At 46.4% G+C, this 19,074-nt stretch overlaps 1 protein-coding gene across 1 annotated transcript in view; it reads left to right on the forward strand.

Annotated features, from left to right (window-relative positions):
* The first annotated feature begins 11,807 nt into the window (after window positions 1-11,807).
* The window catches only part of FKBP6 (FKBP prolyl isomerase family member 6 (inactive)), a 36,651-nt gene continuing 29,384 nt past the window's right edge, over window positions 11,808-19,074 (forward strand). Inside the window, exons 1-2 of the mRNA XM_069761390.1 lie at window positions 11,808-11,913; window positions 16,909-17,026. Of these exons, the coding sequence (XP_069617491.1) occupies window positions 11,836-11,913; window positions 16,909-17,026 (196 nt within the window). The 5' untranslated portion in view covers window positions 11,808-11,835. The remainder of the gene's footprint in view (window positions 11,914-16,908; window positions 17,027-19,074) is intronic.

The raw sequence follows: 19,074 nt of genomic DNA on the forward strand, positions 1-19,074 counted from the left end.
GGCCAATATACAGTATGGAGCATCATGTGCGGCCAATATACAGTATGGAGCATCGTGTGCGGCCATTATACAGTATGGAGCATCATGTGCGGTCATTATACAGTATGGAGCATCATGTGCGGTCATTATACAGTATGGAGCATCATGTGCGGCCATTATACAGTATTGAGCATCATGTGCGGCCATTATACAGTATGGAGCATCATGTGCGGTCATTATACAGTATGGAGCATCATGTGTGGCCATTATACAGTATGGAGCATCATGTGCGGTCATTGTACAGTATGGAGCATCATGTGCAGCCAATATACAGTATGGAGCATCATGTGCGGTCATTATACAGTATGGAGCATCATGTGCGGTCATTATACAGTATGGAGCATCATGTGTGGCCATTATACAGTATGGAGCATCATGTGCGGTCATTGTACAGTATGGAGCATCATGTGTGGCCATTATACAGTATGGAGCATCGTGTGCGGCTATTATACAGTATGGAGCATCATGTGCGGTCATTATACAGTATGGAGCATCAGGTGCAGCCGATATACAGTATGGAGCATCATGTGTGGTCATTATACAGTATGGAGCATCATGTGCGGTCATTATACAGTATGGAGCATCATGTGCGGTCATTATACAGTATGGAGCATCATGTGTGGCCATTATACAGTATGGAGCATCATGTGCGGTCATTGTACAGTATGGAGCATCATGTGTGGCCATTATACAGTATGGAGCATCGTGTGCGGCTATTATACAGTATGGAGCATCATGTGCGGTCATTATACAGTATGGAGCATCATGTGCAGCCGATATACAGTATGGAGCATCATGTGTTGTCATTATACAGTATGGAGCATCATGTGCGGTCATTATACAGTATGGAGCATCATGTGCGGCCATTATACAGTATGAAGCATCATGTGCGGTCATTATACAGTATGGAGCATCATGTGTGGTCATTATACAGTATGGAGCATCATGTGCAGCCGATATACAGTATGGAGCATCATGTGCGGTCATTATACAGTATGGAGCATCATGTGCGGTCATTATACAGTATGGAGCATCATGTGCGGCAATTATAGAGTATGGAGCATCATGTGCGGTCATTATACAGTATGGAGCATCATGTGCGGTCATTATACAGTATGGAGCATCATGTGCGGTCATTATACAGTATGGAGCATCATGTGCGGTCATTATACAGTATGGAGCATCATGTGCAGCCGATATACAGTATGGAGCATCATGTGCGGTCATTATACAGTATGGAGCATCATGTGTGGTCATTATACAGTATGGAGCATCATGTGCGGTCATTATACAGTATGGAGCATCATGTGCGGTCATTATACAGTATGGAGCATTATGTGCGGCAATTATAGAGTATGGAGCATCATGTGCGGTCATTATACAGTATGGAGCATCATGTGCGGTCATTATACAGTATGGAGCATCATATGCGGTCATTATACAGTATGGAGCATTGTGTGCGGCAATTATACAGTATGGAGCAGTGTGGCCATATTTTTTTGTTTATAATTATTCTTTATGAACAGTTTGATCAGCAGTGCTAAATGGGTGTGGTTGAGACGTGGATATGGGTGTGACTAGTGAATGGGTGTGGTCAGAGGCGTGGCCTAAAATGTGCCGCGGCGCGCAACGCAAACTTTGTCCCTCTTTTCCATCTTCAAAAGTTGGGAGGTATGTGACTGTGAGTAAAGATGAAAATACAAACACAGAGATGAAATAGATTTTAGCAAAGTGAGGCCCGACTTACTGAATAGACCGAGGATAGGAAAAATAGCTTTGCGGTCAGCACAAAAACCTACAAACAACCACGCAGAGGGCGCAAAAAGACCCTCCGCACCGACTAACGGTACGGAGGTGCTCCCTCTGCGTCCCAGAGCTTTTAGCAAGCAAGAAAAACCAATATAGCAAGCTGGACAGAAAAAATAGCAAACAAAAGTAACACAAGCAGAACTTAGCTTATGCAAGGCAGACAGGCCACAAGAACGATCCAGGAGAGAGCAAGACCAACACTGGAACATTGACTGGAGGCCAGGAACAAAGAACTAGGTGGAGTTAAATAGAGCAGCACCTAACGACTTAACCTCGTCACCTGAGGAAGGAAACTCAGAAGCCGCAGACCCACTCACATCCACCAAAGGAAGCTCATGGACAGAACCAGCCGAAGTACCACTCATGACCACAGGAGGGAGCCTGACCACAGAATTCACAACAGTACCCCCCCTTGAGGAGGGGTCACCGAACCCTCACCAGCGCCCCCAGGCCGACCAGGATGAGCCAAATGAAAGGCACGAACCAGATCGGCAGCATGAACATCAGAGGCAAAGACCCAGGAATTATCTTCCTGACCACAACCCTTCCACTTAACCAGGTACTGGAGTTTCCGTCTCGAAATACGAGAATCCAAAATCTTCTCCACTATATACTCCAACTCCCCCTCAACCAAAACCGGGGCAGGAGGATCAACGGATGGAACCACAGGTGCCACGTATCTCCGCAACAATGACCTATGGAATACATTATGGATGGAAAAAGAAGCTGGGAGGGTCAAACGAAAAGACACAGGATTAAGAACCTCAGAAATCCTATACGGACCAATGAAACGAGGCTTAAACTTAGGAGAGGAAACTTTCATAGGAATATAACGAGACGACAACCAAACCAAATCCCCAACACGAAGTCGGGGACCCACACAGCGTCTGCGGTTAGCGAAACGTTGAGCCTTCTCCTGGGACAATGTCAAATTGTCCACCACATGAGTCCAAATCTGCTGCAACCTATCCACCACAGTATCCACACCAGGACAGTCCGAAGACTCAACCTGCCCTGAAGAGAAACGAGGATGGAAACCAGAATTGCAGAAAAACGGCGAAACCAAAGTAGCCGAGCTGGCCCGATTATTAAGGGCGAACTCAGCCAAAGGCAAAAAGGACACCCAATCATCCTGATCAGCAGAAACAAAACATCTCAGATATGTTTCCAAGGTCTGATTGGTTCGTTCAGTTTGGCCATTTGTCTGAGGATGGAAAGCCGAGGAAAAAGACAAATCAATGCCCATCCTAGCACAAAAGGCCCGCCAAAACCTCGAAACAAACTGGGAACCTCTGTCAGAAACGATGTTCTCCGGAATGCCATGTAAACGAACCACATGCTGGAAAAACAATGGCACCAAATCAGAGGAGGAAGGCAATTTAGACAAGGGTACCAAATGGACCATCTTAGAGAAGCGATCACAAACCACCCAGATGACCGACATCTTTTGAGAGACGGGGAGATCCGAAATAAAATCCATAGAGATATGTGTCCAGGGCCTCTTCGGGACCGGCAAGGGCAAAAAAAAACCCACTGGCACGAGAACAGCAGGGCTTAGCCCGAGCACAAATCCCACAGGACTGCACAAACGAACGCACATCCCGCGACAGAGACGGCCACCAAAAGGATCTAGCCACTAACTCTCTGGTACCAAAGATTCCAGGATGACCAGCCAACACCGAACAATGAACCTCAGAGATAACTCTACTCGTCCATTTATCAGGGACAAACAGTTTCTCCTCTGGGCAACGATCAGGTCTATCAGCCTGAAATTTTTGCAGCACCCGCCGCAAATCAGGGGAGATGGCAGACAAAATTACCCCCTTTTTGAGAATACCCGCCGGCTCAGGCAAACCCGGAGAGTCGGGCACAAAACTCCTAGACAGGGCATCCGCCTTCACATTCTTAGAGCCCGGAAGGTACGAAACCACAAAGTCAAAACGGGAGAAAAACAGCGACCAACGAGCCTGTCTAGGATTCAACCGTTTGGCAGACTCGAGATAAGTCAAGTTCTTGTGATCAGTCAAGACCACCACGCGATGCTTAGCTCCTTCAAGCCAATGACGCCACTCCTCGAATGCCCACTTCATGGCCAGCAACTCTCGATTGCCAACATCATAATTACGCTCAGCAGGCGAAAACTTCCTGGAAAAGAAGGCACATGGTTTCATCACCGAGCCATCAGAACTTCTCTGTGACAAAACAGCCCCTGCTCCAATCTCAGAAGCATCAACCTCGACCTGGAATGGGAGCGAAACATCTGGCTGGCACAACACAGGGGCAGAAGAAAAACGACGCTTCAACTCCTGAAAAGCTTCCACAGCAGCAGAAGACCAATTGACCACATCAGCACCCTTCTTGGTTAAATCAGTCAACGGTTTAGCAATACTAGAAAAATTATTGATGAAGCGACGATTAAAATTAGCAAAGCCCAGGAACTTTTGCAGACTCTTCAGAGATGTCGGCTGAGTCCAATCATAAATGGCCTGAACTTTAACAGGGTCCATCTCGATAGTAGAAGGGGAAAAAATGAAACCCAAAAATGAAACCTTCTGAACACCAAAGAGACACTTTGACCCCTTCACAAACAAAGAATTCGCACGCAGGACCTGGAACACCATTCTAACCTGCTTCACGTGAGATTCCCAATCATCCGAGAAGACCAAAATATCATCCAAGTATACAATCAGGAATTTATCCAGGTACTCTTGGAAGATGTCATGCATAAAGGACTGAAATACTGATGGAGCATTGGAAAGCCCGAATGGCATAACCAGGTACTCAAAATGGCCCTCGGGCGTATTAAATGCTGTTTTCCATTCATCGCCCCGTTTAATACGCACAAGATTATACGCACCACGAAGATCTATCTTGGTGAACCAACTAGCCCCCTTAATCCGAGCAAACAAATCAGACAGCAGCGGCAAGGGGTACTGAAATTTGTCTGTGATTTTATTTAGAAGGCGGTAATCAATACAAGGTCTCAACGAACCATCCTTCTTGGCCACAAAAAAGAACCCTGCTCCCAATGGCGACGACGTCGGGCGAATATGACCCTTCTCCAAGGATTCCTTTACGTAACTCCGCATAGCGGCGTGCTCAGGCACAGACAAATTAAACAGTCGACCTTTAGGAAGTTTACTACCAGGAATCAAATTAATAGCACAATCGCAATCCCTATGCGGAGGTAGGGCACTGGACTTGGGCTCATCAAATACATCCCGGTAATCTGACAAGAACGCTCGGACCTCATAAGGGGTGGATGATGAAATAGACAGAAATGGAACATCACCATGTACCCCCTGACAACCCCAGCTGGACACAGACATAGATTTCCAATCCAATACTGGGTTATGGACTTGTAGCCATGGCAACCCCAACACGACCACATCATGCAGATTATGCAACACCAAAAAGCGAATATCCTCCTGATGCGCAGGAGCCATGCACATGGTCAGTTGGGTCCAGTACTGAGGCTTATTCTTGGCCAAAGGCGTAGCATCAATTCCTCTCAATGGAATAGGATACTGCAAAGGCTCCAAGAACTAGCATACTCCAAGTCCATCAAATTCAGGGCAGCGCCTGAATCCACAAATGCCATGACAGAATAGGATGACAAAGAGCAGATCAAAGTAACGGACAAAAGAAATTTCGACTGTACCGTACCAATGGTGGCAGACCTAGCGAACCGCTTAGTGCGCTTAGGACAATCGGAGATAGCATGAGTGGAATCACCACAGTAAAAACACAGCCCATTCCGACGTCTGTGTTCTTGCCGTTCAGCTCTGGTCAAAGTCCTATCACATTGCATAGGCTCAGGTTTATGCTCAGATAATACCGCCAAATGGTGCACAGTTTTACGCTCACGTAAGCGTCGATCGATCTGAATGGCCAAAGACATAGACTCATTCAGACCAGCAGGCATAGGAAATCCCACCATGACATCCTTAAGGGCTTCAGAGAGACCCTTTCTGAAAATTGCTGCCAGCGCACATTCATTCCATTGAGTGAGCACAGACCACTTCCTAAACTTCTGACAATATATCTCTACCTCATCCTGACCCTGACACAGAGCCAGCAAATATTTCTCTGCCTGATCCACTGAATTAGGTTCATCATACAGCAATCCGAGCGCCAGAAAAAACACATCAATATCACATAATGCAGGATCTCCTGGCGCAAGGGAAAATGCCCAGTCTTGAGGGTCGCCACGTAATAAAGAAATAATGATCTTAACTTGTTGAACTGGGTCACCAGAGGAGCGGGGTTTCAAAGCCAGAAACAGTTTACAATTATTTTTAAAACTCAGAAACTTAGCTCTATCTCCAGAAAACAAATCAGGAATAGGAATTCTAGGTTCTAACATAGAATTCTGAACCACAAGGTCTTGAATATTTTGTACTCTTGCAGTGAGATGATCCACACAAGAAGACAGGCCTTTAATGTCCATCACTACACCTGTGTCCTGAACCACCCAAATGTCTAGGGGAAAAGAAAGACAAAACACAGTGCAGAGAAAAAAAAATGGTCTCAGAACTTCTCTTTTCCCTCTATTGAGAAGCATTAGTACTTTGAGCCTCCAGTACTGTTATGAACTGGTGATTTAGAACCACAATGGACCTGGTGATTAAGAGCACTGAAAATGACCTGATAGTTACTAATAACATAGGACGAGCTCTGAGACGTGGGAACTCTGCTGACCGCAATCCCTAATCCTATCACACCACACTAGAGGTAGCCGTGGAGCGCTCCTGACCAGACCTAGGCGCCTCGGGCACAGCCTGAGAAACTAGCTAGCCCTGAAGATAGAAAAATAAGCCTACCTTGCCTCAGAGAACTTCCCCAAAGGAAAAGGCAGCCCCCCACATATAATGACTGTGAGTAAAGATGAAAATACAAACACAGAGATGAAATAGATTTTAGCAAAGTGAGGCCCGACTTACTGAATAGACCGAGGATAGGAAAGATAGCTTTGCGGTCAGCACAAAAACCTACAAACCACGCAGAGGGCGCAAAAAGACCCTCCGCACCAACTAACGGTACGGAGGTGCTCCCTCTGCGTCCCAGAGCTTCCAGCAAGCAAGAAAAACCAATATAGCAAGCTGGACAGAAAAAATAGCAAACAAAAGTAACACAAGCAGAACTTAGCTTATGCAAGGCAGACAGGCCACAAGAACGATCCAGGAGAGAGCAAGACCAACACTGGAACATTGACTGGAGGCCAGGAACAAAGAACTAGGTGGAGTTAAATAGAGCAGCACCTAACGACTTAACCTCGTCACCTGAGGAAGGAAACTCAGAAGCCGCAGCCCCACTCACATCCACCAAAGGAAGCTCATGGACAGAACCAGCCGAAGTACCACTCATGACCACAGGAGGGAGCCTGACCACAGAATTCACAACAGGGGGGGATATGAGCCATGCATACAGTCAGGGGGGAATTATAAGCCATGCATACAGGAGGGGGTGGTGGTGGAATATGAGCCATGCATACAGGAGGGGGGGGGGGAATTATGAGCCATGCATACAGGGGGGGAATTATGAGCCATGCATGGGGGGGATATGAGCCATGCATACAGGGAGGGAATTATGAGCCATGCATACAGGAGGGGGGGGGGAATATGAGCCATGCAAACAGGAGGGGGGGGGAATGAGCCATGCATACAGGAGGGGGGATATGAGCCATGCATACAGGAGGAGGGGGGGAATATGAGCCATGCAAACAGGAGGGGGGGGGAATGAGCCATGCATACAGGAGGGGGGATATGAGCCATGCATACAGGAGGAGGGGGCAATATGAGCCATGCATATGGGATGGGGATGAGCCATGCATACAAGATGGGAGGGGGGCATTATACACTATTGAGCATCATGTGGGGTCATTATACAGTATGGAGCATCATGTGTGGCCATTATACAGTATGGAGCATCATGTGTGGCCATTATAAAGTATGGAGCATCATGTGTGGCCATTATACAGTATTGAGCATCATGTGTGGCCATTATACAGTATGGAGCATCATGTGGGGTCATTATACCGTATGGAGCATCATGTGTGGCCATTATACAGTATGGAGCATCATGTGTGGCCATTATACAGTATTGAGCATCATGTGGGGCCATTATACAGTATTGAACATCATGTGGGGTCATTATACAATACTGAGCATCATGTGTGGCCAATGGCCATTATACAGTATTGAGCATCATGTGTGGCCATTATACAGTATTGAGCATCATGTGTGGCCATTATACAGTATGGAGCATCATGTAGGGCCATTATACAATATTGAGCATCATGTGTGGCCATTATACAGTATGGAGCACTGTGTGGCCATATTTTTTTTGGGTTATAATTATTGTATATGAAAGTGTGATCAGCAGTGCTAAATGGGTGTGGTTGGGACTTGGATATGGGTGTGACTAGTTGTGAAATGGGTGTGGTCAGAGGCGTGGCCTAAAATTTGCCGCAGCGCACGTAGTGCGCCGCAACCTTTAGACCTCTTTCCCTTCTTCAAAAGTTGGGAGGTATGGTACCGCATTTGCCAGATCACAGCAAGTGCCGCAAATCCCATAGGGAATGAATGAAGCCAATCGCAAGTGTTGCCGTAAGTGATCCGTTACGCGGCAGATGCGGAAAAACTGCCCGATCTGCTGCAAAAGGCTACTTTCACAGCAGCGATTCTTGCCAAAGTCACTGCCGATAGTGTCATACTCGCCAAAGGGGAGGCAGCAATAAAAGTGCCTAGGGCAGCAGAAACTCTAAATACGGCCCTGCCTGGGGGGGTGCTAATATCCATGGCCCTTTTTCAGGCTATTAATATCAGCCCAAAGCTGTCTTCCCAGCCTTTGCTGGTTCGATTTTATAGGGGGACCCCATGTCAATTTTTTTATGGGGTTCCCCTGTAAACTAGCCAGTGAAGGCTAAGCAAGCAGCTGTGAGCTGATATTAATAGCCTGGGAACATTTATGGTTATTGGTTCCTTCCCAGAATATTAACATCTGCCCTCAGCCGTCGGCTTTCCCGCTTCTGGTTATTAAAATTATGCGGGAGCTCACGCAATTTAAAAAAAACAAACGGATATTGCACGCAGATTTCTGACAGTTGCTTTTTTGTTACAGCATATGTAGGTTAATTATGTTAATGCCTCTACATAGGCTGGTGTGTGTGTGTGTGTGTGTGTGTGTGTGTGTGTGTGTGTGTGTGTGTGTGTGTGTGTGTGTGTGTGTGTGTGTGTGTGTGTGTGTGTGTGTCTTTATGTAATATTAATGAAGGTACTGTATCTGGCTGAAGAGGTTGAACAATGAAATGACATCACAATTTTTTTTTAATAATACATCTTTATTTAGCTCTATGGATTTAGAAAACACATGAAAATCCACATGAAAACTGCGTGGATTTTCAACTGCGTTTTCTGCCAAGAGAGGAAGAAACTGCGCAGAATTTTACACAAGCAAATCCGCAACGTGCGCACATGGCCTAAGTGAGGCGAGAATTGAATAGGAAGAGTCTTCAAGAATTCTTTTGAGGCGTTTCCTGGAGATGACCTGCTCCAGAGCTCTCAGTAAACTCAGTGCGATCATACCCTTAGGTCAGGACAACACTAGCGTTTTTAAAATCGGTTCGATTTTGTTCATGAAGAGTCAGATGAGTGTCATGCAAATGTCGTGCACTTTTCATGCTCGTACAATTCCATTTTTAACTACTAGCAGCCAATTTGCATGCAAATGCAGTGCAATTTTTATCCGACTGCAAGGCAATTTTAGCATGAGCTTTTACATAGAGCATAACATACATATAGAAATATATATTACACCCTTTACACAGGTTTGATATATTGTGTAATATATCTATGTATAGGGTGTAATCTATACATATATAATCTAAGGGGTACTTCCGTTGTCTGTAACAGAAATCCCGGGTCGCTGATTGGTCGCGGCTGGCTGGCCAAGACCAATCAGCGACAGGCACAGTCCGGCCGCGAATTGGCCCTTCCCTACTTCCGTCCAGTCAGTGACCCCTCCATACTCCCGTCCAGTCAGCGCCCACATAACGTTTTAGGACTGCGCAACACAATGGCATAACGCGGTGTAATGCAGTCCGTTAAAGCTGCCATTAACCGTGTAAGTGTGCCCAACTTTTTACTATTGATGCTGCATCAATAGTAAAAACATATAATGTTAAAAATAATAATAGAAAAAAACAAACATTATATTCTCACCTTCCGCGGCCTTTCCCGCGCCTCGCGACGCTCCGGTCCCAAGAATGCATTGCGGCAATGACCGGACATGATGTAGCGGTCTCGCTAAGGTTTGGGCTGGATCCGGGGGCCGCCGGAAGGTGAGTATATAACTATTTTTTATTTTAATTGTATTTTTAACAGGGATATGGTGCCCACATTGCTATATACTACGTGGGCTATGTTATATACTACGTTGCTGTGCTATATACTACGTGGGCTGTGCTATATACTGTGGGCTGTTATATACTGCGTGGGCTGTGTTATATACTGCGTGGGCTGTGTTATATACTACGTGGGTTGTGTGATATACTGCGTGGGCTGTGTTATATACTGCGTGGGCTGTGTTATATACTGCGTGGGCTGTGCTATATACTGCATGGGCTGTGTTGTATATTGCGTGGGCTGTTAGGCTACGTTCACATTAGCGTTGCGCCGCCCTGCGTCGGCGACGCAACGCGCGACGCATGTTAAAACGCGCGCAAACGCGCGCAAAAACGCGCGCGTTTTGCGACGCGTGCGTCGTTTTTTACAAAAATCGGACGCACAGAAAATGCAACTTGTTGCATTTTCTTGCGTCCGACGCTAGCGTCGGAAACGACGCACGTGGCGAAAAACGCCACCCAAAAAACGCACGCGTCCCCTATGTTAAACATAGGGGCGCGTCGCCGCTGCGTCGCCGCTGCGTCGCCGACGCAACAGCGGCGCAACGCTAATGTGAACGTAGCCTTACATAGTACGTCGCTGTGCTATATACTACGGGGGCTGTGCTATATACTACGTGACTGTGCAATATACTATGTGGCTGTGCTATATACTATGTGGCTGTGCTAATCCTGAAGATAGAAAAATAAGCCTACCTTGCCTCAGAGAAATTCCCCAAAGGAAAAGGCAGCCCCCCACATATAATGACTGTGAGTAAGATGAAAACACAAACATAGAGATGAAACAGATTTAGCAAAGTGAGGCCCGACTAGCTGAACAGAACGAGGATAGGGAAGATAACTTTGCGGTCAGCACAAAAACCTATAAAAAACCACGCAGAGGGGACAAAAAGACGCTCCGCACCGACTAACGGTACGGAGGTGGTCCCTCTGCGTCTCAGAGCTTCCAGCAGGCGAGAAAAGCCAATAAAGCAAGCTGGACAGAAAAACAGCAACAAAATAACATAAGCAAAACTTAGCTTTGCAGAGCAGCAGGCCACAGGAATGATCCAGGGAAAAAACAAGTCCCACACTGAAACATTGACAGGAAGCATAGATCAAAGCATCAGGTGGGCTGTGTTATATACTGTGTGGGCTGTGCTATTTACTACATGGCTGTGCAATATAGTACGTGGGCTGTGCTATATACTGCGCGGGCTGTGCTATATACTACATACATATTCTGGAATACCTGATGCGTTAGAATCGGGCCACCATCTAGTATATTATATTTATGTATGTTATGTACAGTGTGATATTATGTATATGACAACCCATGCGTTACTAACACCTCTGTCTATACAATGTATTACACTCTATACATGACACACACACAGATTACACCCAGCAGATTACTCTCTCGCCTATATGGACCTTTTCTTCCAGGAGAGCAGCAGTTCTGTGGCCACAGGTTCTATGGCCGGAGCAGTGCGCCCCTCCCCCACTCTCTGGTGCCGGCTGAGACGGCGCCCCCTGCAGTCTGCACAATAATGGACGCCGGCTCTGGGGATTGGCGAAGTCACGTGGTGGCGGGAAGAGCAGTAATGGAGGTCGGAGGCAGTGACCGCGAGGAATCCCGGAGTAACCCTGGCGACCCGCGGGGCAGAGGCGGGCCTGGATTGGTGAGAGCAGAGCGCAGGGGCGGCGGGGCATCTGCTGGGGCATCTGCTGGGGCTTCTGGTGTCCCACAGGAGGCGCTGCGGATCTTGAATCATGTAGTGAGTTGCTCACAACAACTGGTTTTGGTTCCTGTAATGTGGTTGCTATGGGAAAGGTCACTTGTACATATACATGGAGTGCAGCGTGGCAGGCCTGGTGGTAATGGCCTGTGACCCCCAAACCCAGTAATCATGCCCCCTTTGGAAAGTCTCCTTAGTTCCCTATTAATAAGTAACCTGTGACCCCTAGTAATGACGCCATCTTTGTACTTTTCCCCACAAATCCGGTAGATTGAATCGTAATGTGAGCAGCCGAGTCCTGACCTCTGCACACAGAGGCCGCTGTGCCCCCTGTATCGAGACCCTGACACTATAGACCTACAGCAGGCGAGCGCTGCCGCGGCATCTATACACGTTATAGAGGCCCTCACCTGAGAACAGATACAAATACAGGGAAAAATAGAAAGAAATACAATAATACCCATTTACTATTTCTGTGTCTGTAAAGGTCCACTCCATGAGAATATACCTTTAATTAAAGGGGTTGTCCACTACTCTGACAGCCCTTTCTGAATCCTTACATTTTCCCCAGTAAAATAGTAAGGCCGGGGTCACACTGGCGTATTGCATCCGATGCGAGATCATCGATGCGATATGCTAATGACCCTCGGCTCCTGCTCGCAGCAGAGCAGGAGCCGAGTGTCATCCGTCTGTGCTCCGATTCTCTCGCACAGGGAGGAGGCGGAGAAATGAATTTCTCCATCTCCTCCATTGCTGGGGTCCGCTTATAGCGCACATCACTCGGATGATATCTGAGTGATGTGCGCTGTCTCACTCGCACCCATAGGCTTATATGGGTGCGAGTGAGCCAAGAGTTTTCCTCGGTCCGAGACAATCGCAGCATGCTGCGATTGTCTCGGACCGAGGAAAACGGCCGACAAAAAGTCGGCTGGTGGGAGCTGCCCCATAGCTTAACATTGGTCCGAGTGCAATGCGATTTTTTTATTGCATTGCACTCAGCCATTTAAAATGCCAGTATGATGCCGGCCTTATGCCTACACTCGGTGCCGGCACAGTTCCAGCGGTTTTGGCGTTGGCACTCTCGATTTTCATGTTATGTCACATGATCCAACCAGCGGTGGCGCCACTTTCCGCTCCTACAGACATACCTGACATCTGCAGGAAGTGAGCGCTGCAGCGGCTCTATCACTTACATTATTATTATTATTTATTTATATAGCACCATTAATTCCATGGTGCTGTACATGAGAAAGGGGTTACGTAAAGAGTTATAGATATCGTTTACAGTAAACAAATTTACAGTGACAGACTGGTATAGAGGGGAGAGGACTCTGTGCTTGCAGACTTACATTGTATGGGATAGTGGGGAAGAGACAGAAGGTAGGGGCGAGGCGATGGCGAAGCGGCGGCTCTGGCGATGGCTAGGCGGCAGAATGGTTATTGCAGGCTGTAGGCTTTCCTGAAGAGATGGGTTTTCAGGTTCCGTCTGAAGGAGCCGAGGGTGGTGGATAGTCGGACGTGTTGAGGCATGGAATTCCAGAGGATGGGGGATATTCGGGAGAAATCTTGGAGGCGGTTGTGTGAGGAACGAATAAGTGTGGAGGAGAGTAGGAGGTCTTGGGAGGATCGGAGGTCACGTGAGGGAAGATATTGTGAGATTAGTTCAGAGATATAGGGAGGGGACAGATTGTGGATGGCTGTGTAGGTCAGTGTTAGTAGTTTGAACTGGATTCGTTGGGGAATTGGGAGCCAGTGGAGGGATTTGCAGAGGGGAGAAACAGGGGAGTAGCGAGGAGAGAGATTAATTAGTTGAGCAGCAGAGTTGAGGACAGACTGGAGTGGTGCAAGAGAGTTAGCGGGGAGGCCACAGAGGAGGGAGTTGCAGTAGTCGAGGCGGGAGATGATGAGGGCATGCACAAGAGTTTTGGTAGATTGTGGGCTGAGAAAGGAACGGATTCTAGCAATATTTTTGAGTTGGAGGCGACAAGAGGTGGCAAGAGTTTGGACGTGCGGTTTGAAGGACAGGGCAGAGTCGATAGTTACCCCGAGGCAGCGGATTTCAGGTTCTGGAGAGAGCGTGATGTTGTTTACCATAATAGATAGGTCAGGTAGGGGGGGATACGTGAGATGGGGGAAAGATGATGAGTTCGGTTTTGTCTACACTGAGTTTTAGGAAGCGAGAGGTGAAGAAGGAGGATATGTCTGACAGACACATCGGGATTCTGGACAGCAGAGAGGTGACATCTGGGCCAGAGAGGTAGATCTGAGTGTCATCCGCATACAGGTGGTACTGGAAGCCATGGGACTTTATGAGTTGTCCTAGGCCAGTATAGATGGAAAAAAGTAGGGGCCCTAGGACAGAGCGTTGAGGGACTCGAACAGAGAGAGGGCGTGATGAGGAGGTGGTGTGGGAGTGGGAAACGCTAAATGTACGGTCGGAAAGGTATGGGGCAATCCAGGACAGGGCAAGGTCTTTGATGCCAAGGGAAGAAATGTCTTGATTTGCGTGAAGTCAACGCTGATTGGACGCTTGGATCATGTGATATAACTGTCACCTGAAATCCGGGAGAGCCAGTGCCAGAACTGCTGGAACCAGAGGTGGGTAGTTCACACGTTGTTTTTTTGCTGCTTTTTTTTAATGCTAATTTTCAGCTGCGTTTTTACAGTACCAGCAAAAGCTGTGAGATTTCAGAAATCTCATGTACACACATTGGTTTTTTTTCTCCTGACTGAGTTGGAAAACTGCTGCATTTTCACTTTTTTCAGTGTATTTGCAGCATTTTTTCATCCATAGAAAGTATAGAGTAAGTGGAAAGACGCAGCAAAAAACGCAGGTATCCGGTTTTGCTGCAAAAACCTAAGGAAGTTGCATCATGTTTTAGGGGCACTAAACTTTATCACTGTGCTCAAGAGACAATAAAAACTTTTTGTAATCAGCTTCGTTACTGCCAAGAGAGCAGGTTTTTCCTGCACGCAACGTGTGAACATAGCCTTAAGGTACCTTCACATTAAGCGAGCACAGCGGCCGGAAAGCAGAGCGGTGACGTCACCGCTCTGCTTTCCGGCTGACCGACACTCACAGCCAGTACAGGAGGAGTGCAGAGCACAGCGCTGGAGGACAGACGGCTGTAGGTAAGTATGTACTGTTTGTTTTTTTTTTTTTTACTTTTAGGATGGTAACCAGGGTAAACATCGGGTTACTAAGCGCGGCCCTGCGCTTAGTTACCCGATGTTTACCCTGGTTACCAGTGAAGACATCGCTGGATCAGTGTCACACACGCCGATCCAGCGATGTCAGCAGGAGTCCAGCGACTAAATAAAGTTCTGGACTTTATTCAGCGACCAACGATCTCCCAGCAGGGGCCTGATCGTTGGTCGCTGTCACACATAACGATTTCATTAACGATATCGTTGCTACGTCACAAAAAGCAACAATATCGTTATGTGTGAAGGTACCTTTAGTGTAATAAAGTGGGGGAAACATGGAGATTCAGACGAGCTTGTCCACACAGAGTGACTGCAGACTTTTCGTTTTAGACAGGACAACCCCTTTAATTAAAATGTCGGGTCATCGGGCAAAAAAAACAAGCCATCATACATCTACATGGATGGAAAAAAAAAACATTTCTGCAGCACTAAAAAATTTATTTAAAAATGTTATTCGCACTCGAATTTGAGTAGGAAAATGACGCATCAAACCTTTGTTAGTAAGAAAGAGGTTTCTGGCAATTTTACTACCATAGTTCTGGAAGGGACATTAGGAGGACACTGAGTGGTCTACGGAGACCAACTTGGGACATATTTGTTCATCAAATTATTTCTGATAGTGGCCGATGGTTCAAAAACATGACTATCAATAAAAGTAATTTGATGAAAACCCTCTTCACTCTGTGATCTGTATGTTCATTAATCCACTGTGAATGAGCCCTATGGGGGCGCCCTGAGGCCTGGAGCCGCTTGTCTCTCCTGACACGTCCGCTGTAGTAAATGCTTGTAATTCTGAATTGCCTTTTCTTATAACTGTAGTGTCCCTTTATTTTATTCTCCTTATAAATGTATTAAAAAAAATTGCCATTTAGCTTGTCCACGTATAAGGGACAGTAATAGAGTGTCTTGCAACACTTCATTGCGGAATGGAAATACCTTGTTATTTATTCATACATTTCCAGGAGGAAAATCAGGGGAACTGCACAATTCCAGAACTGACATTTTATGGGAAATACTGTACACATTTTTACTCTGCACTATGTCTGGGCAGCTGAGTCGGTCTATTTAAGAAAACTTAGAAAACTCTGCTTTTACTTTGACTTGGTGTGAACGTAGCCTATCAGTATTTGGTCAGTATTTTACCTCAGTAATGGAAGGCAAATCCAGGAGTGGGTTAATCAGAAAAAAAGTATAAATAGAAACACGTCACCACATCTGTATTTATCACCCACTCCTGCTTTTGGCTTACAAATACTGAGGTAAAATACTGATCATATACTGAACGTGGCCTAAGGCTATGTGCACACGTTGTGGATTCTCTGTGGATCCGCAGCGTTTTTTGAGGTGCAGAAACGCTGCAGATCCGCAATTGATTTACAGTACAATGTAGATCAATGTGAAAAAAAAAAATGCTGTGCACACTTTGCGGAAAATCCGCTGCGGAAACGCAGCGGTTTAAAAGAAGTAGCATTTCACTTCTTTTTTGCGAATCTGCAGCGTTCCATTATAGAAAAACGCAGGGGTAAAAAACGCAGCAAATCCGCAAAAAAAATGCAGCAAAAACGCTGCGGATCTGCACAAAAAAACACGACAAATCCGCAGGTGCTTTTCTGTCAGGAGAGGCAGAATCCGCACCAGAAATTCCTAAGGCTAATCCGCAACGTGTGCACATAGCCTTATAAAGTAATCTCCCCCCATATTCACCTACTTTGTCCTATATCTTCTCCCTAGTCTGTATTTGAGAAGCTGGCACAGAACATGCAGGACATATCGGGAGACAGAGGAGTTTTAAAAGAGTTGATCCGAGCCGGAAGTGGAGAGAAGGTCCCTCCTGATGCTACAGTCATTAGTAAGTGAGGCAGCATCTACTGACGACAGTCTCAGGCCGGGGTCACATCACGGATTAGCCGCACACCAGAGGCTTCGTTGGGGTTTCTGTCAGAAACATTGAAAAACAGGAGTCAGGAGGACACTTCGGCAGGGCTTTTAACCTTACTGAATCAGACTGGTCCTTCTCCATTTTCAGAAGTGTCCGCATGCAGTCAGCTATGTTATTGTGCCCACCTGAAAAAGATGGACAGTGCCGAAAGTGAGGTCAGACAGAGCACAAAGTGACTCCGTCTCCTCTTATTAAAGTCACTAGTTACCAAGGAAATTGTTTTTTCAGGGCTTCAAATAGAAGTCTGGGCGGAACTACTGACTTCTGGCGAAAATGTGATGTAAACCCAGCCTAAGGGTGGTTTCACATTTGCGTTTTTTTTTTTTGCGGTAAAAAACGCAAAAAAACGCATGCGTTTTTTTCCCTATATTTAACATTAACCCCTTTCTGCCATTAGACGTACTATTGCGTCCATGTGGGGTGGGCTTTTCTTCCCAAGGACGCAATAGTACGTCATATGCGATCGGCAGCGCTCACGGGGGGAGCGCCGCCGATCGCGGCCGGGTGTCAGCTGTTTATCGCAGCTGACATCCGGCACTATGTGCCAGGAGCGGTCACGGACCGCCCCCGGCACATTAACCCCCGGCACACCGCGATCAAAGATGATCGCGATGTGCCGGCGGTACAGGGAAGCACCGCGCAGGGAGGGGGCTCCCTGCGGGCTTCCCTGAGCCCCCCGCAGCAACGCGATGTGATCGCGTTGCTGCGAGGGTCTCACCTCCCTCCCTGCTCCCTCCAGCCCCGGATCCAAGATGGCCGCGGATCCGGGTCCTGCAGGGAGGGAGGTGGCTTCACAGAGCCTGCTCAGAGCAGGCACTGTGAAGGCTGCAGCGCTGCTATCAGATCAGTGATCTGACAGAGTGCTGTGCAAACTGTCAGATCACTGATCTGTATTTTCCCCCCCTGGGACAAAGTAAAAAAGTAAAAAAAAAAAATTTCAAATGTGTAAAAAAAAATTAAAAAAAATATTCCAAAATAATGAAAAAAAAATAAAAATATTATTCCCATAAATACATTTCTTTATCTAAATAAAAAAAAAAAAACAATAAAAGTACACATATTTAGTATCGCCGCGTCCGTAACGGCCCGACCTATAAAACTGGCCCACTAGTTAACCCCTTCAGTAAACACCGTAAGAAAAAAAAAAAAAAAACGAGGCAAAAAACAACGCTTTATTATCATACCGCCGAACAAAAAGTGGAATAACACGCGATCAAAAAGACAGATATAACTAACCATGGTACCGCTGAAAACGTCATCTTGTCCCGCAAAAAACGAGCCGCCATACAGCATCATCAGCAAAAAAATAAAAAAGTTATAGCCCTGAGAATAAAGCGATGCAAAAATAATTATTTTTTCTATAAAATAGTTTTTATCGTATAAAAGCGCCAAAACATAAAAAAATGATATAAATGAGGTGTCGCTGTAATCGTACTGACCCGAAGAATAAAACTGCTTCATCAATTTTACCAAACGCGGAACGGTATAAACGCCTCCCCCAAAAGAAATTCATGAATAGCTGGTTTTTGGTCATTCTTCCTCACAAAAATCGGAATAAAAAGCGATCAAAAAATGTCACGTGCCCGAAAATGTTACCAATAAAAACATCAACTCGTCCCGCAAAAACCAAGACCTCACATGACTCTGTGGACCAGAATATAGAAAAATTATAGCTCTCAAAATGTGGTAACGCAAAAAATATTTTTTGCAATAAAAAGCGTCTTTCAGTGTGTGACGGCTGCCAATCATAAAAATCCGCTAAAAAACCCGCTATAAAAGTAAATCAAACCCCCCTTCATCACCCCCTTAGTTAGGGAAAAATTAAAAAAATGTATTTATTTCCATTTTCCCATTAGGGCTAGGGTTAGAGTTAGGGCTAGGGTTAGGGCTAGGGCTAGGGTTAGGGCTAGGGTTAGGGCTAGGGTTAGGGTTAGGGCTAGGGCTAGGGTTAGGGTTAG

The sequence above is a fragment of the Ranitomeya imitator genome, chromosome 3, assembly GCF_032444005.1.
Source record: "Ranitomeya imitator isolate aRanImi1 chromosome 3, aRanImi1.pri, whole genome shotgun sequence".
In the NCBI taxonomy this organism is placed as follows: Eukaryota; Metazoa; Chordata; class Amphibia; order Anura; family Dendrobatidae; genus Ranitomeya; species Ranitomeya imitator.